At 39.7% G+C, this 24,400-nt stretch overlaps 1 protein-coding gene across 3 annotated transcripts in view; it reads right to left on the bottom strand.

Moving 5' to 3' along the window:
• The window catches only part of LOC149238482 (histone-lysine N-methyltransferase ASHH3-like), a 482,839-nt gene that overhangs the window by 299,721 nt on the left and 158,718 nt on the right, over positions 1–24,400 (bottom strand). For all 3 annotated transcript variants that reach the window (XM_089373045.1, XM_089373046.1, XM_089373047.1), the window contains exons 3-4: positions 2,296–2,383; positions 1,894–2,002 (exon numbers count right to left, since the gene is read on the bottom strand). In XM_089373045.1, coding sequence (XP_089229171.1) covers positions 1,894–2,002; positions 2,296–2,383 — 197 coding nt within the window. The remainder of the gene's footprint in view (positions 1–1,893; positions 2,003–2,295; positions 2,384–24,400) is intronic.

The raw sequence follows: 24,400 nt of genomic DNA, 5'->3' as shown, positions 1-24,400 counted from the left end.
AGATTTTTAAGTTTCATTTAGTCTTAATTTTTTGTCTGAAAATATAAAAATATTTTGGAAATATTTTGCCAGTTTGAGTCTTAGCTCAGGAATCTGTTACTCTTTATCTCTTCTGCTGAGGCTAAAATTTTGATGTGGGAATTAATATTTATCATTTTTTTTAAACATGCTTAAATGATCATGAATGTGATATCTGGTTAGCATTTGAAATTACATGGTTGTTTAAAGCATTTATCTTTGGAAATTTTAATTGTTGGAATATCGTTATTGAGTTTTAATCGCTGGATCACTATTAAAGCATTGTGCGTTTATCGAATATCTTGCATTACTTGAGTTATCTGATGGTAAATGATTGTTAATGAGTTCATCTTTCCGCAGCATTTGATAGATAATCATTCAGCCATTAACTCTATAAGGCACTGGTCTATTAACTTAATAAAATCAAATAAGTGCTTGTTTTCTCTCGTGTCTCCCAACCCAACTGGTCCACAGTTGGTCTTCATCATCCCATAGGGTCTACCCCCCTTAGCCGCGGGAGACAGGCTTAAACGGAGAGATCGGGGATCAGGGTGACAGCCCCCGGTCTGAGCGTTGTCGTGACAATCTGTGCAACAACAGAACTCATTAGTTACAAATGAAAGTGAGGGATCTTTGTATAGGCTCTTTGTACGACTCTATATAAAATAAAATAATAATAGAATAATCTAAAATACCATAAAATCAAGGTGATCCAATCCTAAGCCATCATTTCATGCCTTGAAGAGATCAAAGGTGCTACTTGTCATCTCCTAAAGCTAAGCACTCCAGCAAATAATCCTTTTTTCTTGACACATGCAATTCTAGACCTTTCCATACAAGACGTTGCTCAAATAGTGCAATTTGACTTCCACAAAGGCTTGACTATTCCCTAAACATGGACCTCATAGATGTATGTGCAACATATGAGCTCGGATGTGGGGTGGATTCCTCAAAGTAGCTCTTTGAATCATAGGTGTACCATAATAACCCCTAGTTGATGGGCATCTCAATTACACGTGTGTTTAATCTTGGAGATGAGGTTTGTATGTCATGTGTCATCCTCTTGTGCAGAGTGTTCCACATTAATGCCATGTAAGAAATGCTGATGAACCATGCCATGCCTCCAAATATGTAGAACATGCCTCATATAATGTGAGGTGCCTTCTTGAGGATGAAATCAGCTCCAAATATACAACTTTGCCTACAAGGAGTGAGCATGCCTCAAAAGTATTTTTAATGGAAAATACATCAAGAGATGTGGAAGAGCCCATCTAATTCTAGCACTCAAGCTCCCAAACATGTTCTCATGGTAACAGGACCTTTATTATGAGCCCCATTGAAAAGTTCTCAAACCAGAAGTTGTGCAACAATCTAAGATATATTAGGCAAAATAATTCCATCAAATTCTCTAGACCCATTTTCAACTCCAAGGCTCTAACACCATCTTATAAATGATAGAACACAAATTTAATGTGTGATTAATATAAAACCCATTACACTTACTAATAAACATATCATAAGAAATATAACCCAAGCACACAAGATGCGTATGGGCACAATTAGGTACTCCTTCAGATAATATCAATGAATGATATAGTTCTCAACTTGCTTGTGCACAAATGATGCTTAGCCTCACATATATATATGAGTTAGGGAATCTTAGTATGGACCCTCACTAACATAATAAGCCAATTACACAAGGTGTATCATTGTAACTCATCAAGACCACAAGGGTGCCCATTAATGATTATAATTTATGACACAAGTAAAGATTAGCCAACGTATCTCCAACATTACATACATTGACATTAGTATTTATCAAATTCTATAATTGAAAGATATATGGCATAAAAGTCAATCTAAGGAATATCTTACCTGCAATGACAATTTTCATAACAGACTCCTTCCAAACCAGAGGAAGATAGCCTACAAGAGCACTCTGCAGCATCATCTTCTACACGCTTTTCCTTGGTCAAATATACATCTTCACGTAGTCCAGGACAAACATAGCTTCCATTACCCATCAGTTTAACACTAATGAAAAATAAGTACAGTAGAAAATGTCCAAATAATCAAGAAAAGTGACTGGACATAGAATGAATGACAGTTTTGTCACAAATTATAATGATGCCTCAAGATCCTGGCTCCATCCAAAGAACATGTATGCAAATCAACAAGGGTTTACATTCACTAATATACAAACAGTGAGCTGTTTAATCTTGGGTTATTTTAGTATGAAACAGGAAAGTTCATAATCACTAGTTTTTATTAGGATACTGCGCTTGATACAAGTATATTGTGGCACCTTCCTCTTCTCCAAGGAATCTGGATGTTGACAATCAGGTGGGGCCTCACGTACAGACAACTGCATGAAAACAGGCATTAGATTATTTCTCTACCCTGCACTCTGAATTGACAAACAGAACAGAAAAGATTGAAAAACCACAGTTGGCAAAAAAAATACTTTTTTGTTATGTTAATTATGTTAAAAAGAATTGCATTTTCTTTCTAATAAATGAACTAGAAAATTCAAAATTTAGAATCATGCATATTTGGAATCATACGTTTATAATTGATAATCCAAAGGTTAAGTGAAGCATGAACAAAAAAAAGAAAACAAAAAAGTATAATATAGTGAGATTCTGAGAATTAACTAATATTGACCATTCTTTGATTGGCAATGCTTCTTTTAAAGTAAATACAAATTTTCCAGTGAGATTATCTAAAATAATTTCTTTTTAGAGCATTTTCTACAGAACTCTTTGAGAAACAAAGACGAGCACTATAACAGTAATTCCCATTGAAAACATGCCTCGTGGAGGACATGGTAATCTCTTACAACAGCTTCAGTTTGGAGCAAGCTCTAGTCATCTCAGTCACAAAGCATGGGAAAAAGGTTCCATAATCTCTCTTTAAGCATGAATATATTGCATTGACATGAATAAGATCAAATATTCTTTCAGAGGGAACAAGGGTAATTGTCAACTGAAATTAGATATTACTCGTTTAAAATATATAATGGCTTTATTTCTAAAATGCAGACCATGTGAGTGAGTTGACAGCTATGGAATGGCCTATGGATGAATTTAGGGCATTGGGTGAGTGGGTAGCGGGTGATGGCAAGGAAGGGTAGGGTTTCTGTAGGCATTCAGGCCTAGGGTTTGTAACCCTGTACTACTCACAGGCTCTGCAGCTACTCCACGTACTCCAGTCTAAAATTTGGATTCTAATGTAATTACCTTCTTCAATGCAATGGAGGAGAAAATGATTGACTTCACGGAGGATCCTATTGAGGGAATTCAAATCTAGGCCATCCCATGGTCCCAAGAAGCCTCCCCTCCCACTCCACATATGTGTGACTCCTCCCTCTCCATATAGGTTTGTAATGGCAGCTTTCAGTTTTCTATAGACCCATCCATTCCTTTGTCAATACCAAGGTTCTGAAATAACACAAAGGACATCAGAATCTCATCCCCCTGCACAAATCATGATGTCAAGCCTATTACCCCTCATGTTAACAAAGGGTACACATTTTTGCAGAACATTTCACACCAATGCAAGCCAAAGGTCACAAGTTAAAGCCTTGTAACAACCATGTGTGGCCCTATATTAGGTGTCCTTAACCTTGTGTTTGGTCGGTTCACCCCCAGTTCCTTTTGTCCCGGATAGGATTGGAGGGCTTTGGATTGAATTACTTGAGAACTCATGGTTTTAGAGGAACCTACTTTTGTAGGGGTGATCGCTAGTTTATGGGTCAATCCATCCTACATCAGGGTGCCCCTATGTCTTACTGCATGGTTATGTGTCTATTGAGTTTATAACTTTATATGTGGTCTTGGCCCTGGTGTAGTATCCCTCAAATCATTCTCATACATGGAAATCTCACAAAGTTAACTTTCACATTCTTAAGGAAGTTCATGTTTCCTAATGCAACGGGTCCCGGATGTCAAAAAGTGACCTTGGTCCTTATTTGTTTAGTTTGATGAGAGGATGATATGCCACTTCGAACTTTTCCAATTAGTGAAGGAATTTTTAAGTTATAATTTGTCAACAGGTACTACAAGTTTCCAAGTGGCAAAATAGGGGCATTGTTGAGCAGTTTTGGAAATGCATTACATCAAAAATGGCCGACAAGAAAAGAGGAACAAAACCCATGTCTTGAATCTTCCAGGTCTATCAAGACGTTAGAGATCTAACACAAGGGCATGATGACATGGCAAATGTTGGAATTTCTAAGTCTAACCCATTAGAAACCCTTCATGTACTTTCTGATTTATTTCTACCTACTTGTTCTAATTAATTAACAAGTTATTTACCATGTAAATACTGGAAATAAATACAAGTACATGCTCAACACATTACAGATCATCAACTGAAGGAAATAAAACAAGCACACAAATGACACCGTTGTTTTTGGACCAATGTCCCCAGAAAAACCCAATGCGGGAAAACCGATGCAGCTATCAGAGGGTTTGTATTATTAAGTAGTTTCAGAATACAATTTGGGTGCCAAAACCGGCTCACCCAACAGAGAATGCTCTCGGCAGTAGTACCTCTCTATTTGGAAGCAGATATTCCAGCTGAAACCCCAGATAAACACTCCGACAGCTTCACAGCTCCAATCTGCCCCACAAAACCCCAGCATCAGCCTCTAGGGACAGCGTTAGCCCTTTCTGGTCCAGTGTTTGTCCAGCGTCACTCTAGCTTGGCCTGCGTTAGCCTCTGGAGGCACTGCGTCAGCCCTCTGGCCCTCTGTGTCACCCACGCTAGCCCTCTGAGGCACTGCGTAGCTCTTGGCTGCCTCTGCGTGAGCCCTGGTTGGCTCTGCATGAAACCCTGGCTAGTTCTGCATCCCTCACTCTCGACTACTGCGCTGATCCTCTTGGTGCTATCTTTGCCTCTCTGCTTCTGTATTCATTACCCCACAGCTGCAACTCAGATCACTCTTTCGACTTCCTCAGCAAACCCAACCCCAGAAAGTCGAAATCTTGATCAACTCGGTGTGTTCTCCAAGTGACCCTCAAGCCTCCTCTTATACTTTTCTCATTGACAATTCAACAATCAAGATTAAGTCCCTAATCAACGGCTAAGATTAACTCTAGCTTGATCCATGGCTTTTGGACCCTTCTAACACAGTTTTATATTAATACACATTAATATTTTATTTTCCCTAAGTTTAGACTTAGTGACTCCATTAAAAATATTAATTATTTTAATATCTCCCAAACTATTTAGAATCTGCCCAAACCCTTTCTAGATATTGGAGATCTCATGTGCTTTAGCCTCTCCACCAATTTTCGTGGCTAGAGCACATCCGATGCTACCCCAAATCAACACTCCCTCTTAGGGAGAACTGTGCTCTAGCAATTCTCCTCACTAAGTATCACCCTGATCATCTGGCATCGGTCCCTGTGCTGATGCTAGGCCTGCTGCCCATCATCTGCACTGTTGCATCCTGTACTGCTACCCATGGCCCTGCCACTGCCACTACTGCATTCATAATGCAACTCCCTCTCATCTTGTTGCATCGTGCTACCCATAGCACTGTCATTGCTAATTGCTGCACTGCAACCTAGTTACTGAGAAGTAAGTAACTGATCTCCCAACTCTGACATCTCCGTCAGGCTAGAGACACCCATGATGCTGAAGCTCCCTCTGTCGCTGACAAGTGCTCCCTCTCTGACCTCTGCGTTGCTGCAACTATTCCATGCATCTCGCACCATTGCACACCTCTCTGTGCCATCTTGCACTGGTGCAACACTCCCGTGCTTCTCACACTGCTGCCTCACGTTGTCCTGGGAATCCTGCACTGTAGCTCCCTCTATTGCTCCATTCGCATCTGTCTCTACTGACATCCACCAATACCGCTACTCCTCTTCGGGGCTCTCATAGCAAGGTCTAATCCAAGAGGTTGGGTTCCTCGAGGATCTTGCCCCTCATCGCCTGTAGTTTGTCTGACTACAGCTCGATGTCTCCCCACTTCCGCTCAAGTGGTGTGTGTGCACTCATGGTACAGTCATCATCTATCTTCACTTCCTTCTCTGCCCTTGCTGGCACAGCCTTGGTCTCGGAGGCCTCTCCCTTGCTCTTCTTCCTTGGACACTGGGTTGCATAATGACCCATCTCCCCACAGTGGAAGCATTCGACCTTGGAGAGGTACTTCTTCCATTTCTCCTGCTTTCCCTCAGATGCTAAGGCAATATCCATGTAAGAACCTTAAATTCAAAAATCAAAATATGTAATTTAACACAAAATTAAAATAATTTAACTAAGGAAAACCAACATGTCTGCTCTGTTGTGAAGCTCTACTTCAATTGTTCTGTTGTAATTTTGTCCTGGCTACAATTCTTGTTCCGGCTGCGTTACCAAAATGGCCAAAGCCACCCTGCCGAAATGAGTACGACCTGGGCACACAATCTCAAAATGCTTTCCAATCAAAGCAATCTGATCCCCCGTGCCCAAAAACTCCAGTACAATCAAAACTCAAGAGTGTCTGTATCTCTGTGTTAAAATTGAAATTGTTCTTTGTTTTTCCTCCTTTTATTTCCCCGTCCACCGCCTTCCTCCCATCTCCGTGTCATTATTTTGATACGTGTAATTTTATAAAACCAAATTTTATTTGATTTTGTTGATTTTATTCGGATATGGAGATTTGATTTGATAAAGTTTATTTATTATTTTAATGAATTAATTTGATTTATTTAATTTATAATTTTAATTAATTTATATTATTATTTTATTAATTTTAAATTTTAAATTTTAATTTGTAAATTAAAATTAACATTTTCTGTTAGTTTAAGGATTTATCATATATATGATATTCTGGTGAGGTATTAATTCATTACCTTAATTTATATCTCCTCCTGTAGTAACTAGCTTATATATAGTGCGATACATGCGGGTCCATGCATACGTAGCTATCGTATGGAGGTCTCATATGTATTCTAATACTCATATTTTATTTATAGTTATAGGTGGGTCATTACAATCCACCTCCTCCTCCTCTTCCTGATTCTGATCCCCTTGTTGCTGCTCCCCGCCTTGCTCAGCCTTCTAATCTCTTCTTGGCGAAGAGCCACCCACATTTCCTCCCAATCTAGAAGGGTCGCCCTACCCAGTATGCTCTGGACAAACACCTCCCAGTCTTCAGAGAATACGTTTAGGGCTTTTCTCACCATCAATTCTTGATCCGGCGTGGCTCTTATGGAAATCAGCTGATCTCGGATCTCCTTCAATCGACTGAGGAAGGGGTCGATCTGTTCTCCCTTCTACATCTGGTATGACCGTAGTTGATTTTCTAGTAACATCCTTCTCTGCATAGAAGTATGCTGGTATAATTTCTTTAGGGCCTCCCACATCTCATTTGTCGTGTCCTTTTCAGCAATATGTGGTACTACATGGTCCTTGACCCTGTCAAGAATGATGCTCTTGGCCCTCGCCATTGCCTCCGCGTACTTGTCGTTATCAGCTGGGTCAACTAGGGTTGCTATCGTCCTCAAGGCGAAGTGCTTGACACGATTCTTGTCTAGAACGGATAAGATTCTGGCCTTCCAGACTACGAAGTTTGAGGCTTCGTCCAATCTGTCTTGGTCTCTTACCCTGTTCACTGTCATCTCACTGCTCATGTACTTCCCTCCTGGAAGTTATTGGTGTGATTCCCTCTAAGCCTCGATTTCCCTCCTGGAAACCCTTCTGCCAATGTCGAGATGCCCCCACTCCGAATGTTAGTGCAGTTGCACCACTAATCCGGATTTCTTGGCTAGAAATCCTCAGTAGCAACTCCCTCCTCCTTGGTCTTGCCTTGTTAGGTACTGTTCTAACTACAGTACCCCACCAGCTTCACTCTGCAACTTACCCACAGCCTCCTAAGCTCCAGCAAACTGAAGGTTAGAGCTTCTAGGCTCTGCGTAATCCCGGCACCAGCAAAATTCGCATCTCCTGGCCACGGGCGTCAATCCTTCCTCACTGAGAAAGATGACCGGGCACTGCGTAGGTCGAGTCTTCTCCCCTTAGCCACTGCATTGATCCTCTTCTCGGCTCAAACTTGATGACGCAGGCACTGCGTCACCCCTTTCTTGCTGCTTCTCTGCTAGGAACAACTTCTATCACTCGAGACAGTCATTTTCTACTACTGTTGCTCTGCTCGGCTGATGTCCTCAGTTCTCCTGTGATCTGCAACCACACTCTGATACCATGTTGGAATTTCTAAGTCTAACCCGTTAGAAACCCTTCATGTACTTTTTGATTTATTTTTGCCTACTTGTTTTGATTAATTAACAAGTTATTTACCATGTAAATACAAGTACATGCTCAACACATTACAAATCATCAACTGAAGGAAACAAAACAAGCACACAAGTGACACCGTTGTTTTTGGACCAATGTCCCCGAAAAAACCCAATGCAGGAAAACCGGTGTAGCTATCTGAGGGTTTGTATTATTAAGCAGTTTCAGAATACAATCTGGGTGCCAAAACCGGCTCACCCAACAGAGAATGCTCTCGGCAGTAGTACCTTTCTATTTGAAAGAAGATATTTCGGCTGAAACCCTGGATAAACACTCTAGCAGCTTCACAGCTCCAATCTGCCCCATGAAACCCTAGCGTCAGCCTCTAGGGACAGCGTTAGCACTTTCTGGCCCAGTGTTTGACCAACATCACTCTGGCTTGGCCTGCGTCAGCCCTCTGGCCCTCTGCATCACCCACGCTGGCCCTCTGAGCCACTGCGCAGCTCCTAGCTGCCTCTGCGTGAGCCTTGGCTAGCTCTGCGTGAACCCTTGGCTACCTCTGCGTGAGCCTTGGCTGGCTCTACGTGAACCCCTAGCTGGTTCTGCATCCCTCACTCTGGACTACTGCGTTGATCATCTTGGTGCTATCCTGCCTCTCTGCTTCTATATTCAATGCCCCTCAGTTGCAACTCTGATCACTCTTTCGACTTCCTCAGCAAACCCAACCCCAGAAAGTCGAAATCTTGATCAACTCGATGTGTTCTCCAAGTGACCCTCAAGCCTCCTCTTATACTTTTCTCGTTGACAATTCAACGGCCGAGATTCAGTCCTTAATCAATGGCTAAGATTAACTCTAGCTTGATCCATGACTTTTGGACCCTTAACACAGTTTTATATTAATACACATTAATATTTTATTTTCCCTAAATTTAGACTTAGGGACTCCATTAATTAATTTTAATTATTTTAATATCTCCCAAACTGTTTAGAATCTGCCCAAACCCTTTCTGGGTATTGGAGATCTCATGTGTTTTAGCCTCTCCACCAATTTTCATGGCTAGAGCACATCCAATGCTACCCCAAATTAGCAGCAAATGCAATGATGATACGACAATGCAAGGCATCATATAGAAAATTTGAGCAATACCCAAGTGAAATCAAGGCAAATTACAGCAAACCAAGTGGCGAAATCATCAAACTCACCATGGCATTGGAGATCAAGCAAAAAGGTGGTGAAGTTGAGTCTACTATTCATTAATGGTCAAGTCTACAAGCCATCATAGCTTCAAACTAGCCATTCTTGATCAGGTGCTCATGTCCTAAGTGTCGTAAAATGCTCAAAATTTAAAATGCTCAGAACTGGTTCAAAGTTGAATGACTGGAAAGTGCTCGTCTTCCTAATTTCGGCGCCGCAAACGGTTCGAAAAACGGTCGCCGTATGAGTAAGTTATGGCAAAAAGAAGAATTTGTCAATAACATTGGAAATTTTAATTTTTGAAAAAAAAAATTTAAAAAGGAATATTCCACATAATATTCCAAGGAATATTCCACAGAATATTCCAGGGAATATTCCCTTTTCGGAAACCAATCACAAGCTGCCACATGGCAGGCCTGGAGGCCGCCACGTGGCCCCCAGGATGACGTCAGCAAGGTATGTGCGCATTATCAAAATTTGTGGTTGAAGCGTGGTTTGAACCCACGACCTCCCACAGGAGAATGCAACGACTTACCGTTAGGCCACGGAAACAGTTGTTATTAGAATGGCGGAAAAAACATCATTTAAGGTTTAAAATGACTTTGGGCGGGGCCCGAAGGGGGCCAGCCCCCATGCCATGCGACCTGGGGCCCAGAACCGTGGGCTAAACCCCTAACCAACAGCGCGGAATCCAAGGTCAACTGCCAAATAATGAACTCGGTCACATGCACTAACTGCCACCCGTAACATGCGGTCAGACTGGCGAAGGAATTGGCGGAGCGCCAAAATTGGCGGACCCGCCATATTTGGCGGACCTATCTGGAGTTAACTAAAGTTAGCTGGAGTTTTTGTAGGGGCAGCTGGCAGTTGGGAGTAAATGGCCATAACTTTGGCTAGGAAAGTCCGTTTTGGACGAATTTTTTTTTGATTTTGGGTATTTTCGACCTTATGAAGCCATTGGTGCAGGTCTTACAGCCATCTGAGGTCATTTACAGAGGTTTTGGAGCCGTGAAAGTTCTAGGAGCCACCAGGGCCCAGTTTTGTGAAGACTGTATAGGGTTGCAGGTATCCATTGGAGGTGATCCAATAGTCAATCCTGAAGGATTCAAGTATTCTGAATCCATTTTTACCATCTATTTCACCTGTAGGTGCTTCTATTCAGCTGTATTTTCAATTTGAGCATTTAATGAAAACAAGGACAAGCCCATTTGGGAGCTTTGGACCCAGCAGACGTAGCCCAGGAGGGGTGAACTGCTTTCTCAAATTCTTTTGCATCTGTGGTTGAATTATTTTGCAGAACAAATTCGTTTTAGTGTGTTAAACAGTAAAAGGAAATAAATCTGCTATGCTTAAATGGATCATGAACAACTGAAAATTTCATTTGTTTTCTTTCTGCAAGACATGGAAATCTTTTAAACATGTATAATTCTGAATTGAATACCTTGCAAACAAATTACAAGTAGTTTCAAATTCAGATCAATTTTAGACAATCAAATGGAATGTTGGAGTGTTATGTGATGTTCCTTTTTCTGGTGTTCCTTATGGATGGACTTTCAGGGTTGGAGGCAGACAGGTCATAGGTTCAGGTTTACTTCATCAGCGGGCCCAGGGGCTTCTGGAGATGTTTCATGCGGTTTTTATGGATTTTTATGAGGTCTGATGGCATTTGCTTAATAGATTCCATCATCCGCGCAGTTTGTCTTTCGTTCTGTTGCATTCCAACAACTTTCAAAAAACAGAGTTATTAATGGGCCTAACTCAATTAATTACGCTTAAGGTGGCATTCCAAAAGGAATACTTGACAAAACATCTTAGTGTAATAGCTCGTTGGAACCGGAACAAGAAGATCTATAGGATGGGATGGTTAGGAGTGATTTTCAGTGACCTGAGGAGACATGGCGACCACTTGACCATTTTCCCACATTAAAAAGAATATTTTAATTGAAATTAAAAGAGAGAAAAGTGCTCCATGATTAAAATAATAGTAAAATAGGAGGTTCTAGAGGGGTACATGAGAATTATAAAAAGAGGAGAAGGAGGCCAGTAGAGGACATCTTGGATTTGTGTTTTCTTCTTGTGGAGAGGTTTGAGAACTCGGTTCTCTACTTCCTTGGTAGCCCTAGGACGGAAACCCTTGGGTGATTTAGTGAGATTGGGCGAGTACCCATCTCCCCTTGGTGAATTCATCTAGAATTCACAAGAGAGCTTAGCAGTGGCAGTTCAGTTCAGTTTTGGTGGAGGGCCCATGCAACATTGGAGCAGATCCTTGAGGCCAATTCTATCTCAGCTATATCAGCTATTTTGTTATTTCAGCATGTAAAACTCCAATTTATATATAATAATAAAGGTTAAGATTATTTCTACTCATTGTATGATTGAATTGCATGCATTCTTTTGTTCTATTTTACATGGCAATCTTTTGTAAACTGAACGGTAATTTTATGGAGAAATTGTGGTTGCCTTAGTTTTCTGCAAAATATACTGTTTGGGATATTACATGTTCTAGACCAAGAAGTTGGTGAGTGGACAAAAATGTAATCGTTGAAAGGCCAAGAGTCTTCTCTTCAACCAAATCGAATTCAGTCAAGCTTTCCAAGTTGGTCATTGGGCCTCCAAAGTTTACTATTCTTTATTTATGGTCTTCTGAGGACATAAGCAAAGTGAATATGGACCTCCAAGGGAGATTTGAGTCAATTCAACCCCTTAGTGGAAAAATTCATGAATATAATGTAATATTGTATGTTGCACGGGTTCACGAACCTAGGGGTGGGGTTCTCGAACCCATCTCGGGTTCTCGTCCCCAAGTACCGAATTCAAGTACGGGTGCTTCTGAGAAGAACCCATAAGAACCCGGTTCTGCATTAAAAAAATTAGGTTCTTTTGTCTTCATGGGTATAGAGAACCCTGATGTTGGGTACCTGGAACCCCACAATCGGGTTCTTTGGGGTTCATTTTAGTTTTTATTTTTAAATTTTTAATTAATTTAATGGGCATCTCCTAATATTCTAGGTAGCTAATTCTTCAGCTTGTGAGAGGGATTGGAGTACTTATGCCTTTATCCATTCAGTAGATAGAAATAGGTTGGGCTCAAAGAAGACAGAGAACTTAGTGTACATTCATAGCACACTTCGTTTCATATCCCGAAAAGACCCTAGGTACAAGGAGGGTCCTTTCAAGAGGTAGGACCAATACACAAATGAGGTTATGTGTGTGGACGAGGAGATACAACCAGATGGCCTTATTTAGCTACCTCCAATTGCTATGGATGAGAAGGAGCCTCAAGATGAGTGATTCCTACCTAGAGAGCATGCTAACTGAAGATCTGAGTTATGTTGATGACATGGCTTGAGGAAGCCATTGTTCACTATCAGCTATTTTTATTTTAGTATTTTAAAATTTCCTAGTTCTTGTTTGAAGATACCTTAAGGAAAATTTTGAATGTAGTATGACAATGGACATATATCATGATTCTTATATGTAAACTCCAATTTGCACTTGATATCAAACTAGAAATTTTGAAATTTCATTGTGAATGTTGAAAGTTCAATGATGTGCATGTTTAAATATGTTGACACCTAATCCTCAGCGGTTGGGTAAACTGGAATGTGAACAGTCATCAAGAAGATGAACTGATCAGTCACATTCATGTATATAAACAATAGTTACCTAATGAAATAATCAATCAGTCTTTTCTGCCAAGTCTGGAGTTACCCTGGCCTGACATGGTATCAGAGCGCAGGTCCCAGATTCCTTGTAACTCCTCTGTTCATAACGCATCTGGCCATAACGCCTCTGCCTGAACGTTTGTCTGGCCATAACGCCTCTGCCTGAAACGTTTGTCTGGCCATAACGCCTCTGCCTGAACGTTTGTCTGGCCATAACGCATCTGCCTGAACGTTTGACTCTATGCGCATCCGTTAAAAGTCATTGATTCTCTGCGCATTGATTGCCTCTGTCCACACCTGATGCACCGGCTCTGAAATCCTTCCGTTGAGGAGATTTCAAAGGAAACGGCGTATCAGATTCAAATCTTTTCGCAAGACGCTTTCTACCAAGTATATTCCTGGTTTTCGATTTTTAACAAATCTTTGTTTTCGCATTGCAGTTCTTAATTGATGTACATTGTTCTTCATTACAAGCTTGATTGGGAACCGTATCTCCATAAGAGTTATATGCTTTATGGTGGTATGGGACTGCTGGGTTATTTGTATCAAAAAGGCTAAAAGCCTTGTTATACAGCAATTCATATTTTTTTACGTTTACCTCGATCTATTGAAGTCCGCTCTGCGCCTCGGCTCTGGTCTTCACACTCGTGGGTTTTGAATAGCACAGAGTCCAATCAAGGGTGACTGTGTATGATTTGCCTTCGCATTTATGGTCATAGTCTCCGCGTCCATATTAACATGAAGCATTCAAAGAACCAGTGGTCCAGTCAGTAGGTCAATCCAGCAGAAATCATTTGCGAGTTGCTTCGATATCTGTCTTCTCCTTGAAGGCAGCAGCTTCGGCTTCTTGAATTTTTGCTGCCTCCTCGGCGTCAACGAGGTATTTCAGCTTCTGCTGGAGTGCCCTGACCCGACCCTCCGACCTGTGCTCAATGCCAAACTCTTGGAAGGCACATAGCGATTCAATCCATCGAAGGTTACAACTATTCGAAGGCCTGAAAGCTCCTGTCAGAGAACTATTAGCACCGTCCGAGTGGTATATGTTTCCATAAAGTTTGGTATTAAACCGCATGTATATGCCTTGTTGATGATTGACCAGCATATATATATATTGACCAGCTGTTTGAATAAGTTTTGAATGCGCTGTAAGCTGTTTGAATAAGTTTTGAATGCGTTTTGGACGCTGTTTGAATATTTTGTGGAGGATATTTTATAAAATTTTGGAGACATTTGAAGAAAACTTAGTGCATAAAGAATATGAAATCTGTTGCCCTTTTGAGTACAATTTCACTGTATATCAGCAGAAAGTTTTTATCAGCAGAAGTTCTTTTTATCAGCAAAAGTTTTTCTTTTAGCAGAAGTATTTTTTACAGAATGCATTCAATCATCTCTATAGTAGGAATAGTTCTCACTGGCAAGGAGAACTATCCTGAATGGTCCCGGATGGTAAAACACACCCTCATCTACAATGAGTTGTGGAAAGGAGTGTGTGTCGGAGAAGAAGACAAAGACCCTGTGCAGCCTACATCAGACAAAGAACTCGCCATTTGGGAAAATAAGAACAGCAAAGCCTATGCATTAATCGCAACATCTGTAAATGAAGAAGTAAGTCGTCATATTTCATCTTATTCCACTGCCTTTGAAGCTTTACAAAAGCTGAAAGAACTCTATGACTCACATTCTGCACTTGAAGTTGTTCAGCTCATGATTAAACTCTTCACTCTTGAACTGAAAAATAATGATCCTCTTGCTCTTGCATCTGAAGAAAAGTCTATAATGCATGATATTAAATCCACTAAGGTTGAGCTGGATATCCCTCTTATTGCCTTTCTCAAAGCACTCTATCCTAGCTACTCCAATTATCTTGAGTCATTACAAGCAAATGGAAATCTTAAAGATATAACCTTTGACTCTCTTGTGAAAAAGTTTGCTGAAAGCGAGAAAGCCTTTGGAAAGAAGACAGTCCCTGAATCTTCTGAAGAGACTGTTTGCCTTGCTCATAAAGAAAAGCATCCTGCTCAAGATTCTACAAGAGGAAGAGGTGGACGAAGAGGAAGAGGAAGATACTTCAGAGGCAGGGGGGGCAGACATTCTCAAGGAGAAAAGGCAGATCTGCATTGCATTCGCTGCAAACGAAATGGATCACATGATGCTTCTACATGCAAGCTACCATGGGACAAAATTGAGCAGAGAAGAAACCAGCAGAAAGGTAAAACTGATGATACAGACAAAGGTAAAGCACCTGAATCCGCTCACTATATTGAGGCACAATGTAACATTGGAGTAAATGAAGATTTTTTTAATGCTTCACTTGCTTCTTCGAAAAATGATTGGTTGCTTGATTCAGGAGCAACTTGTCATATGACTCATAGAAAAGATTTTTTTGAAGATTTCACTGACAATGTTGATGGAGCAATATACTTTGCAGATCAGTCAAAAATCAAGCCATCAGGGCTTGGCACAATCAGGCTTAAACTGCCTGGTCTTCCAGACTTTCTTCTGGATCATGTTCTATATCTCCCACAGCTCAAAAAAAACTTGTTGTCCTTGGTCCACATCCGCCAGCAAGGTCACTCCATTCATATGTTTGATGGCAAGCTTGAGGTAAGAAAAACATCTGACCACTCACTTGTCATGAGGGGAATAGAAGAAGAAAGACTTCTTAAACTGCAACGAACCTCTGCTCATGCACAACATTTCTCATATATTTCTCATCATGAAGAAGGTACACTTCCGTCAAGTTTATTATGGCATGCTAGATTTGGACATTTAAACTATGAAGTCTCCGCTTATTGAAGAAAAATGGTGTTGTTGGTTTGCCTACAATTCCTAGAAAACATAAGCAATGTGATGCTTGCATTCTAGGAAAGCATAGCAAACAGTCTTTTCATGATTCACATTCAAGAGCACATAGGAAGCTTGAACTCATTCATTCAGATTTATGTGGTCCAATGCCTGTTCCTTCTGCAAATGGAAATAAATATATCATGACATTTATTGATGATTACACCAGAATGTGTTGAGTTTATTTATTGAAGAACAAATCTGATGCTTTTCAAACATTCAATAATTTTCATAAGTGGATTGAAAATGATGCACAATCTCATATTGGGTCTATTCGCACTGATAATGGAAAAGAATATACATCAAATGAATTTGAAAACTATCTTCGCCAACATGGGATCAAACATCAAACAACTGTACCTTATAATCCCCAACAGAATGGTGTAGCAGAAAGAATGAATAGAACAATCTTGAATATGGTACGATCCATGCTTTTCTTCAAAAATGTAAAGATAATGTTTTGGGCTGATGCTGTTCTATGTGCTGCATATATAAAGAATAGATGTCCATCTAGTGCTATAAGAAACAAGACTCCTTATGAATTGTGGTATGGACATGTTCCTTCGGTAAAACATCTCAGGATTTTTGGTTCCACCTGTTATGCTTTAATACCAAAGGTACCTAGAAACAAACTTGGTGCTAGAAGTCGTAAGTGTATCTTCCTGGGGTATTCAAACACCTCTAAAGCATACCGTCTCTATGATGAAGTAAATAAAAAGTTTGTTGTATCTAGAGATGTCATTTTTCTTGAATCATCCAAATCTGACAGTGTTGTTGAGCGGCAACTTGATCACTTGGATAGATTCACAAAAACGAAATCATTTCAAGAGTTTGATAATCAGATTCCACATCTTGAAGGGGGGATTCCTATACTAGATCAACATGTGGAATCTTCTTCTGAAGAACAATCTCCCTTGCATGAAACTTCAACATCGGATGATCCTTTAAGTGATGTAATTGATAGAATTGGGAGACTCAATCTTAATTCAGTCCCAACTCAATCAACAGAGCAGCCAGGACCATCTCAGAAAGGTCCCCCAAAGTGGCTGACAAAGACACTTGAAAGTGTTCATCTTGATGAAATTGGAAAAACAGGAACCAGAAATTCAAACCGACAAAATGGAGGTGATGTAGATGACTCTAATTCACCTGTTGATATGGATGTTACTTATGATTGTGAATTGAACTTGTCTACAGATTTTGAACCAACTTCCTTCAGAGAAGCTGCTTCTCATGATGAATGGAAAGAAGCGATGCAAAAGGAGTATGATGCTCTCATAAAGAATGGCACTTGGAAGCTGGTTGATCCTCCATGTGGAACCAAACCAATTGGCTACAAGTGGGTCTACAAGAACAAGTACAAAGCTGATGGCTCACTTGATAAGCACAAAGCTAGGCTTGTGGCAAAAGGTTTTGCACAGAAGGAAGGGGTCGATTATGAGGAAACTTTTGCCCCCACAGCAAAATGGGCCACCATCCGGACACTCTTTGCACTAGCTGCTCAAAACGGTTGGAAAGTCCATCAAATGGATGTGAAAAACTGCATTCTTGAATGGAGATCTAAAAGAGAATGTTTTTATGTCCCAGCCTGAAGGATTTGCTGTGAAAGGACATGAACATAAAGTATGCAAACTTGCGAAGTCCTTGTATGGCCTCAAACAAGCACCACGACCCTGGTATGAAAAACTAACTGAGCATCTTCTGAAACTCAACTTCAATCATTTTGATCTTGATGATGCAACTTTATTTGTCAAGAAAGTTGGCAAAACAATTGTATATCTTGTGGTATATGTAGATGATCTTTTAATAACAGGGAACAATGAAAGCTATATTGCATCCATAAAGAAAGAATTAGGAAAAAGTTTTGAAATGACTGATTTGGGCTATGTTCATTACTATCTTGGCATTGAAGTAACCCAACATCCAACATCCATATTTCTTTCTCAAAAGAAATACATTGGAGATTTGTTAAACAGATTTGGCATGACAGAGTGCAATCCTCTTTCTACTCCAATGGAACAAAACTTGAAGCTCACATCTATTGAAGGAAAGGAATTTGAGGATGCAACAAAGTATAGACAGCTTGTAGGAAGTCTCATCTACCTCACTACTACCAGACCAGACATTCATTTGCTGTTGGAATCCTCTCCAGGTTTATGCAAAAGCCTTGTGAGGGACATTGGTCTACTGCAAAAAGAGTTCTAAGGTACTTGAAGGGAACTCAAGACCTTGGAATCAAGTATACACAGGTGGACGACTTTAGCTTGATTGGATACTCTGATTCAGACTTCGATGGAGACAAAGAAACTGGGGTATCTACTTCAGGATATGCTATGAGTCTTGGATCAGGAGCTGTCTCCTGAAGATCACGCAAACAATCAGTTCCAGCAGATTCCACAACAGAAGCAGAATACGTGGCAGCAGCTGAAGCAACGAAAGAAATTGTGTGGCTCAGGAAAATTCTTGAAGATTTGCAGGTAAAACAAGTACAATCAACTCCACTCATGATTGACAACACCTCTGCAATAAAGTTGGCCAAGAACCCAAAGTTCCATGATCGTACTAAGCACATCAATACTAAATATCATCTGATCTGACATCATGTTGAGGCCAAAACAATCCATCTCCGTCATTGTTCCACAAATGAACAAATTGCAGACATCTTCACCAAAGCGCTTGGAAGAGAAAAGCTTGAAAGATTCAGAACGATGCTTGGACTCACCAACATCCCTTCAGATTAAGGGGGGGAATGTTGACACCTAATCCTCAGCGGTTGGGTAAACTGGAATGTGAACAGTCATCAAGAAGATGAACTGATCAGTCACATTCATGTATATAAACAATAGTTACCTAATGAAATAATCAATCAGTCTTTTCTGCCAAGTCTGGAGTTACTCTGGCCTGACAAAATATTTAAAGTTTAAATCATAAATATTGTAGTTTTCTTGTTTAAAGTTGAAAAATATACAAATTCATATATATTATAATTTATAAAATATAATATTTATATATTATATATATAAATTATAATATACCCTCGACGAACCCAAGCACCCTGTTTCAAAAAATGACGTACCCATCCCTGTACCCATCCCCGAACCCACGTTCCCTGGAAACATAGGTAATATTTTATAATTTTAATTACTAATTCTCTGAGATATGGATGACTAGTACATATTATTTTCTAGAGGAGTCCAACTAGCTATTAGCTAGCTACCTAGTTGTTAGAAAAGTTCTATTAAAGGGAAGTTTCTCCTATGGAGTTGTTGTTTTGTGAGGCCAATGCCATTAGTAAAAGAACTTCATTTGCAAACCTGTGTATTCTTTACATTGTATGGGTTGGATTTTACTAACTTTTTTCTTCTTGGCTTATTGTGGTAACCAATTTAATTTAATTTTTTTTGTCCATTAAGTAAGATCACACAAAAGTTGGAGGTTCAATCCATTGAGGGACTACATAGCCACGTGGAGTAGACAAACTAGGGTGCAAGCCTACCTTGTTTTCTTGTTGCAAGTGATTCACTTTGAAAACGATTGGACCATCCCAATAGAGAGCTTAAACCAGGAGAGCAATTTGTATTTCATCCCATAGTTGAACCGAAGGCCAAGGAACACCACGATAGGGGCCACTTCTAGTTGAGTCTGAAAAGTGAAGAAGATTTTAAGTCACAAGTGGAGGAAAATTCTCTCTAAGACCAACCTCACTTCCATGATCTATTGCAATGCTGACTTAGAGCAAAGTGTGTTTCACAACTCAGATCATGAAATGAAGTGATTGTGGCACAAGATAAAAATTTGTAGCAACCAACTTATATATTTTAAAAAACCAAACTTTTCATTTTATTCTTTAGTGGAGGATTATTAGCTTGTTGACTTTCAAGTGTTATCACAAGATAACAAGTTTAGTTACCTTGGGTTACTAAAAATAAAGTTAGGTCTTATCCAAGGTTTGATAGGTTGATTTGTATCATTATTGGATATCTTTTACCCTTTGTATCAAGTGTTTTACTTGCAGATATGCCTATTTTTATTGTTGTGACAGAATAAATCTGCAATATTTTCCAGGTTCCAAGCTCTTGAAAAGTGAATCTTTTTATTTGAAATCTTGTAATTAGACTCTAAAATTAATACATATTGTACATTTATCAATTTAGAGTTGAAAAGGTAAGCATTTCCAACTATTATATAATTAAATTTATTGCTGGAAATTTTGATAACACCCAGAAGCATTTATTCCCAAAACTGCAGAAATTCATTTTCCAGCTTGTAAAGTGCAATTCGTTGTTGTTCAAAGCCTTAAGTGATATTTCAAGAACAATTCAACATCTTACAACTCCCCCACCCTTAGATCTATGATTTAGTAGTGCTTAAGCACTATTGAGTGGCCTTTTAAGGAAAATTTGGTTGTTGTCCCAACAACTTCTTTCAGATTTTACAGTCTTTAGTCATAGTACAACAAGTATACTTATTCTAGAATCCCTCTAACCAGGGATCCAAACATTAAAAAAATGTTAAATCTACTTTGTACAATTTCTCTACACCAATTTGACTACTTACATGCTCTATCTAACAAAATTGTATGTAGAGTTTTGTTGGTTTTAGTTTTTTGTTGTGTATTTACATACAGGATGAGCAAGACAACCTGTAATTAACTCCTTCACCTTACCTTATGGCCCTATTTAATGCATTGGTCTTACTTGGATTGGTTGAGGTTGTTGATTTCTGGTAGCATTGTATGTGCTCTAAGCCTCAAAATTCGCAAGGAGGCTAGGACACATGTATTCCAGAATACCCAGAAATCGTTTTGGGAAATTCCACCTGGAGACAGTTTATTTAAAATAATTAATTATTTTTAATGGGTGCCTAAGTCTAGATTTAGGAAATTAAAATAATTAAATGGTATTAATGAAACTAGGTGTGAATCTTCTAGAAGAAGACGAAGATCAAGTCAATATGATCTGAGACATTGATTAGAATCTAATCTGGGTCGTTGATTACTCAATGGGAAGATTATGAGGACTTTGATGGGAACTTGGAAAAAAATCGAGTGAGAAATCAAAGATCGATTTTCTCAAGACAGCAACGCAGCAGTTGCCGGAGAAGGTGATCAAGAAGACTTCTTGCAGTTAGGAGCAGGGATAATTTTCTAGACAAGGTTTTCTTGATCTGAATAGTGCAAGACAGAGAAGGCAGAGAGTAGTCCGGAGAGGCACCGTTGGGCCATGCAGAGGCAGTGTAGAGCTACGTTGTGGAAGCGCAAAGCTTCAGAGGTAGAACGTATTTCCGCTAGGGAACAGTTGGGATCTAGTGTCGAAGCGGGGTGTGAGACGGAGAGGCCAGAGCACCAAAGTTTCTAGTGAGTAGAGGATTGAGAGGAGGTGCAACACAGTCCCAACAGCAGTGACGCAGTAACTGCGTGGGTGTGATGCAGTTTTGCGCAAAGACAACGCAGAAGCTCATCTCCAATGCAGATCAGTGTCGAATTTCCTAGTGACAGGGTGAGATCATCTCACTATATTTTTGTCCAATTAAATCTCTGTATAGGATTTCCAGTTGGGAATCCGAAGAATTGTACTCAAAAATCACTGCATAATAATTCAAATCCTCAGCTGCTGCATTGGTTTTCCCACATTAGGTTTTTGTCAGGCCAGGGGTAACTCCAGTTTGGCAGAAAACTCAGAAAAACTGATTCGATTTATTACATTAGGTAGCTATTGTTATATACAAGAATGTGACTGCTCAGTTCATCTTCTGATGACTGTTCACATTCCAAGTTCACCCAACCGCAGAGGATTAGGTGTCAACATTCCCCCCTTAATCTGAAGGGATGTTGGTGAGTCCAAGCATCATTCTGAATCTTTCAAGCTTTTCTCTTCCAAGCGCTTTGGTGATTATGTCTGCAATTTGCTCATTTGTGGAACAATGACGGAGATGGATTGTTTTGGCCTCAACATGATGTCGGATCAGATGATATTTAGTATTGATGTGCTTTGTACGATCATGGAACTTTGGATTCTTGGCCAACTTTATTGCAGAGGTGTTGTCAATCATGAGTGGAGTTGATTGTACTTATTTTACCTGCAAATCTTCAAGAATTTTCCTGAGCCACACAATTTCTTTCGTTGCTTCAACTACTGCCACGTATTCTGCTTCTGTTGTGGAATCTGCTGGAACTGATTGTTTGCGTGATCTCCAAGAGACAGCTCTTGATCCAAGACTCATAGCATATCCTGAAGTAGATACCCCAGTTTCTTTGTCTCCATCGAAGTCTGAATCAGAGTATCCAATCAAGCTGAAGTCGTCCACCTGTGTATACTTGATTCCAAGGTCTTGAGTTCCCTTCAAGTACCTTAGAACTCTTTTTGCAGCAGACCAATGTCCCTCACAAGGCTTTTGCATAAACCTGGAGAGGATTCCAACAGCAAATGAAATGTCTGGTCTGGTAGTAGTGAGGTAGATGAGACTTCCTACAAGCTGTCTATACTTTGTTGCATCCTCAAGTTCTTTTCCTTCAATAGATGTGAGCTTTGAGTTTTGTTCCATCGGAGTAGAAAGAGGATTGCACTCTGTCATGCCAAATCTGTTTAACAAATCTCCAATGTATTTCTTTTGAGAAAGAAATATGGATTTTGGATGTTGGGTTACTTCAATGCCAAGATAGTAATGAACATAGCCCAAATCAATCATTTCAAAATTTTTCCCCAATTCCTTCTTTATGGATGCAATGTAGCTTTCATTGTTCCCTGTCATTAAAAGATCATCTACATATACCACAAGATATACAACTGTTTTGCGAACTTTCTTGACAAATAAAGTTGCATCATCAAGATCAAAATGATTGAAGTTGAGTTTTAGAAGATGCTCAGTTAGTTTTTGAGACTAGGCTCGCGGTGCTTGTTTGAGGCCATACAAGGACTTCACAAGTTTGCATACTTTTTGTTCATGTCCTTTCACAGCAAATCCTTCAAGCTGGGACATAAAAACATTCTCTTTTAGATCTCCATTCAAGAATGCAGATTTTACATCCATTTGATGGACTTTCCAGCCGTTCTGAGCTACTAGTGCAAAGAGTGTCCGGATGGTGGCCCATTTTGCTGTGGGAGCAAAAGTTTCCTCATAATCGACCCCTTCCTTCTGTGCAAAACCTTTTGCCACAAGCCTAGCTTTGTGCTTGTCAAGTGAGCCATCAGCTTTGTATTTGTTCTTGTAGACCCACTTGCAGCCAATTGGTTTGGTTCCAAATGGAGGATCAACCAGCTTCCAAGTGCCATTCTTTATGAGGGCATCATACTCCTTTTGCATCGCTTCTTTCCATTCATCATGAGAAGCAGCTTCTTTGAAGGAAGTTGGTTCAAAATCTGTAGACAAGTTCAATTCACAATCATAAGTAACATCCATATCAACAGGTGAATTAGAGTCATCTACATCACCTCCATCTTGTCGGTTTGAATTTCTGGTTCCTGTTTTTCCAATTTCATCAAGATGAACACTTTCAAGTGTCTTTGTCAGCCACTTTGGGGGACCTTTCTGAGATGGTCCAGGCTGCTCTGTTGATTGAGTTGGGACTGAATCAAGATTGAGTCTCCCAATTCTATCAATTACATCACTTAAAGCATCATCCATTGTTGGAGTTTCATGCAGAGAAGATTGTTCTTCAGAAGAAGATTCCACATGTTGTTCTAGTATAGGAATCCCCCCTTCAAGATGTGGAATCTGATTATCAAATTCTTGAAATGATTTCGTTTTTGCGAATCTATCCAAGCGATCAAGTTGTCGCTCAACAACATTGTCAGATTTGGATGATTCAAGAAAAATGACATCTCTAGATACAACAAACTTTTTATTTACTTCATCATAGAGGCGGTATGCTTTAGAGGTGTTTGAATACCCTAGGAAGATACACTTACGACTTCTAGCACCAAGTTTGTTTCTATGTACCTTTGGTATCAAAGCATAACAGGTGGAACCAAAGATCCTGAGATGTTTTACCGAAGGAACATGTCCATACCACAATTCATAAGGAGTCTTGTTTCTTATAGCATTAGATGGATATCTATTCTTTATATATGCAGCACATAGAACAGCATCAGCCCAAAACATTATCTTTACATTTTTGAAGAAAAGCATGGATCGTACCATATTCAAGATTGTTCTATTCATTCTTTCAGCTACACCATTCTGTTGGGGATTATAAGGCACAGTTGTTTGATGTTTGATCCCATGTTGGTGAAGATAGTGTTCAAATTCATTTGATGTATATTCTTTTCCATTATCAATGCGAATAGACCCAATATGAGATTGTGCATCATTTTCAATCCATTTATGAAAATTCTTGAATGTTTGAAAAGCATCAGATTTGTTCTTCAATAAATAAACCCAACACATTCTAGTGTAATCATCAATAAATGTCATGATATATTTATTTCCATTTGCAGAAGGAACAGGCATTGGA

The sequence above is a fragment of the Pinus tabuliformis genome, chromosome 8 (genome assembly GCF_031772625.1).
Source record: "Pinus tabuliformis cultivar Carrire ecotype Pingquan chromosome 8, CPIR1, whole genome shotgun sequence".
Classification (NCBI taxonomy): Eukaryota; Viridiplantae; Streptophyta; class Pinopsida; order Pinales; family Pinaceae; genus Pinus; species Pinus tabuliformis.
The sequence above is the reverse complement of the archived record's forward strand: the minus strand, read 5'-3'. Positions and strand labels throughout refer to the sequence as shown.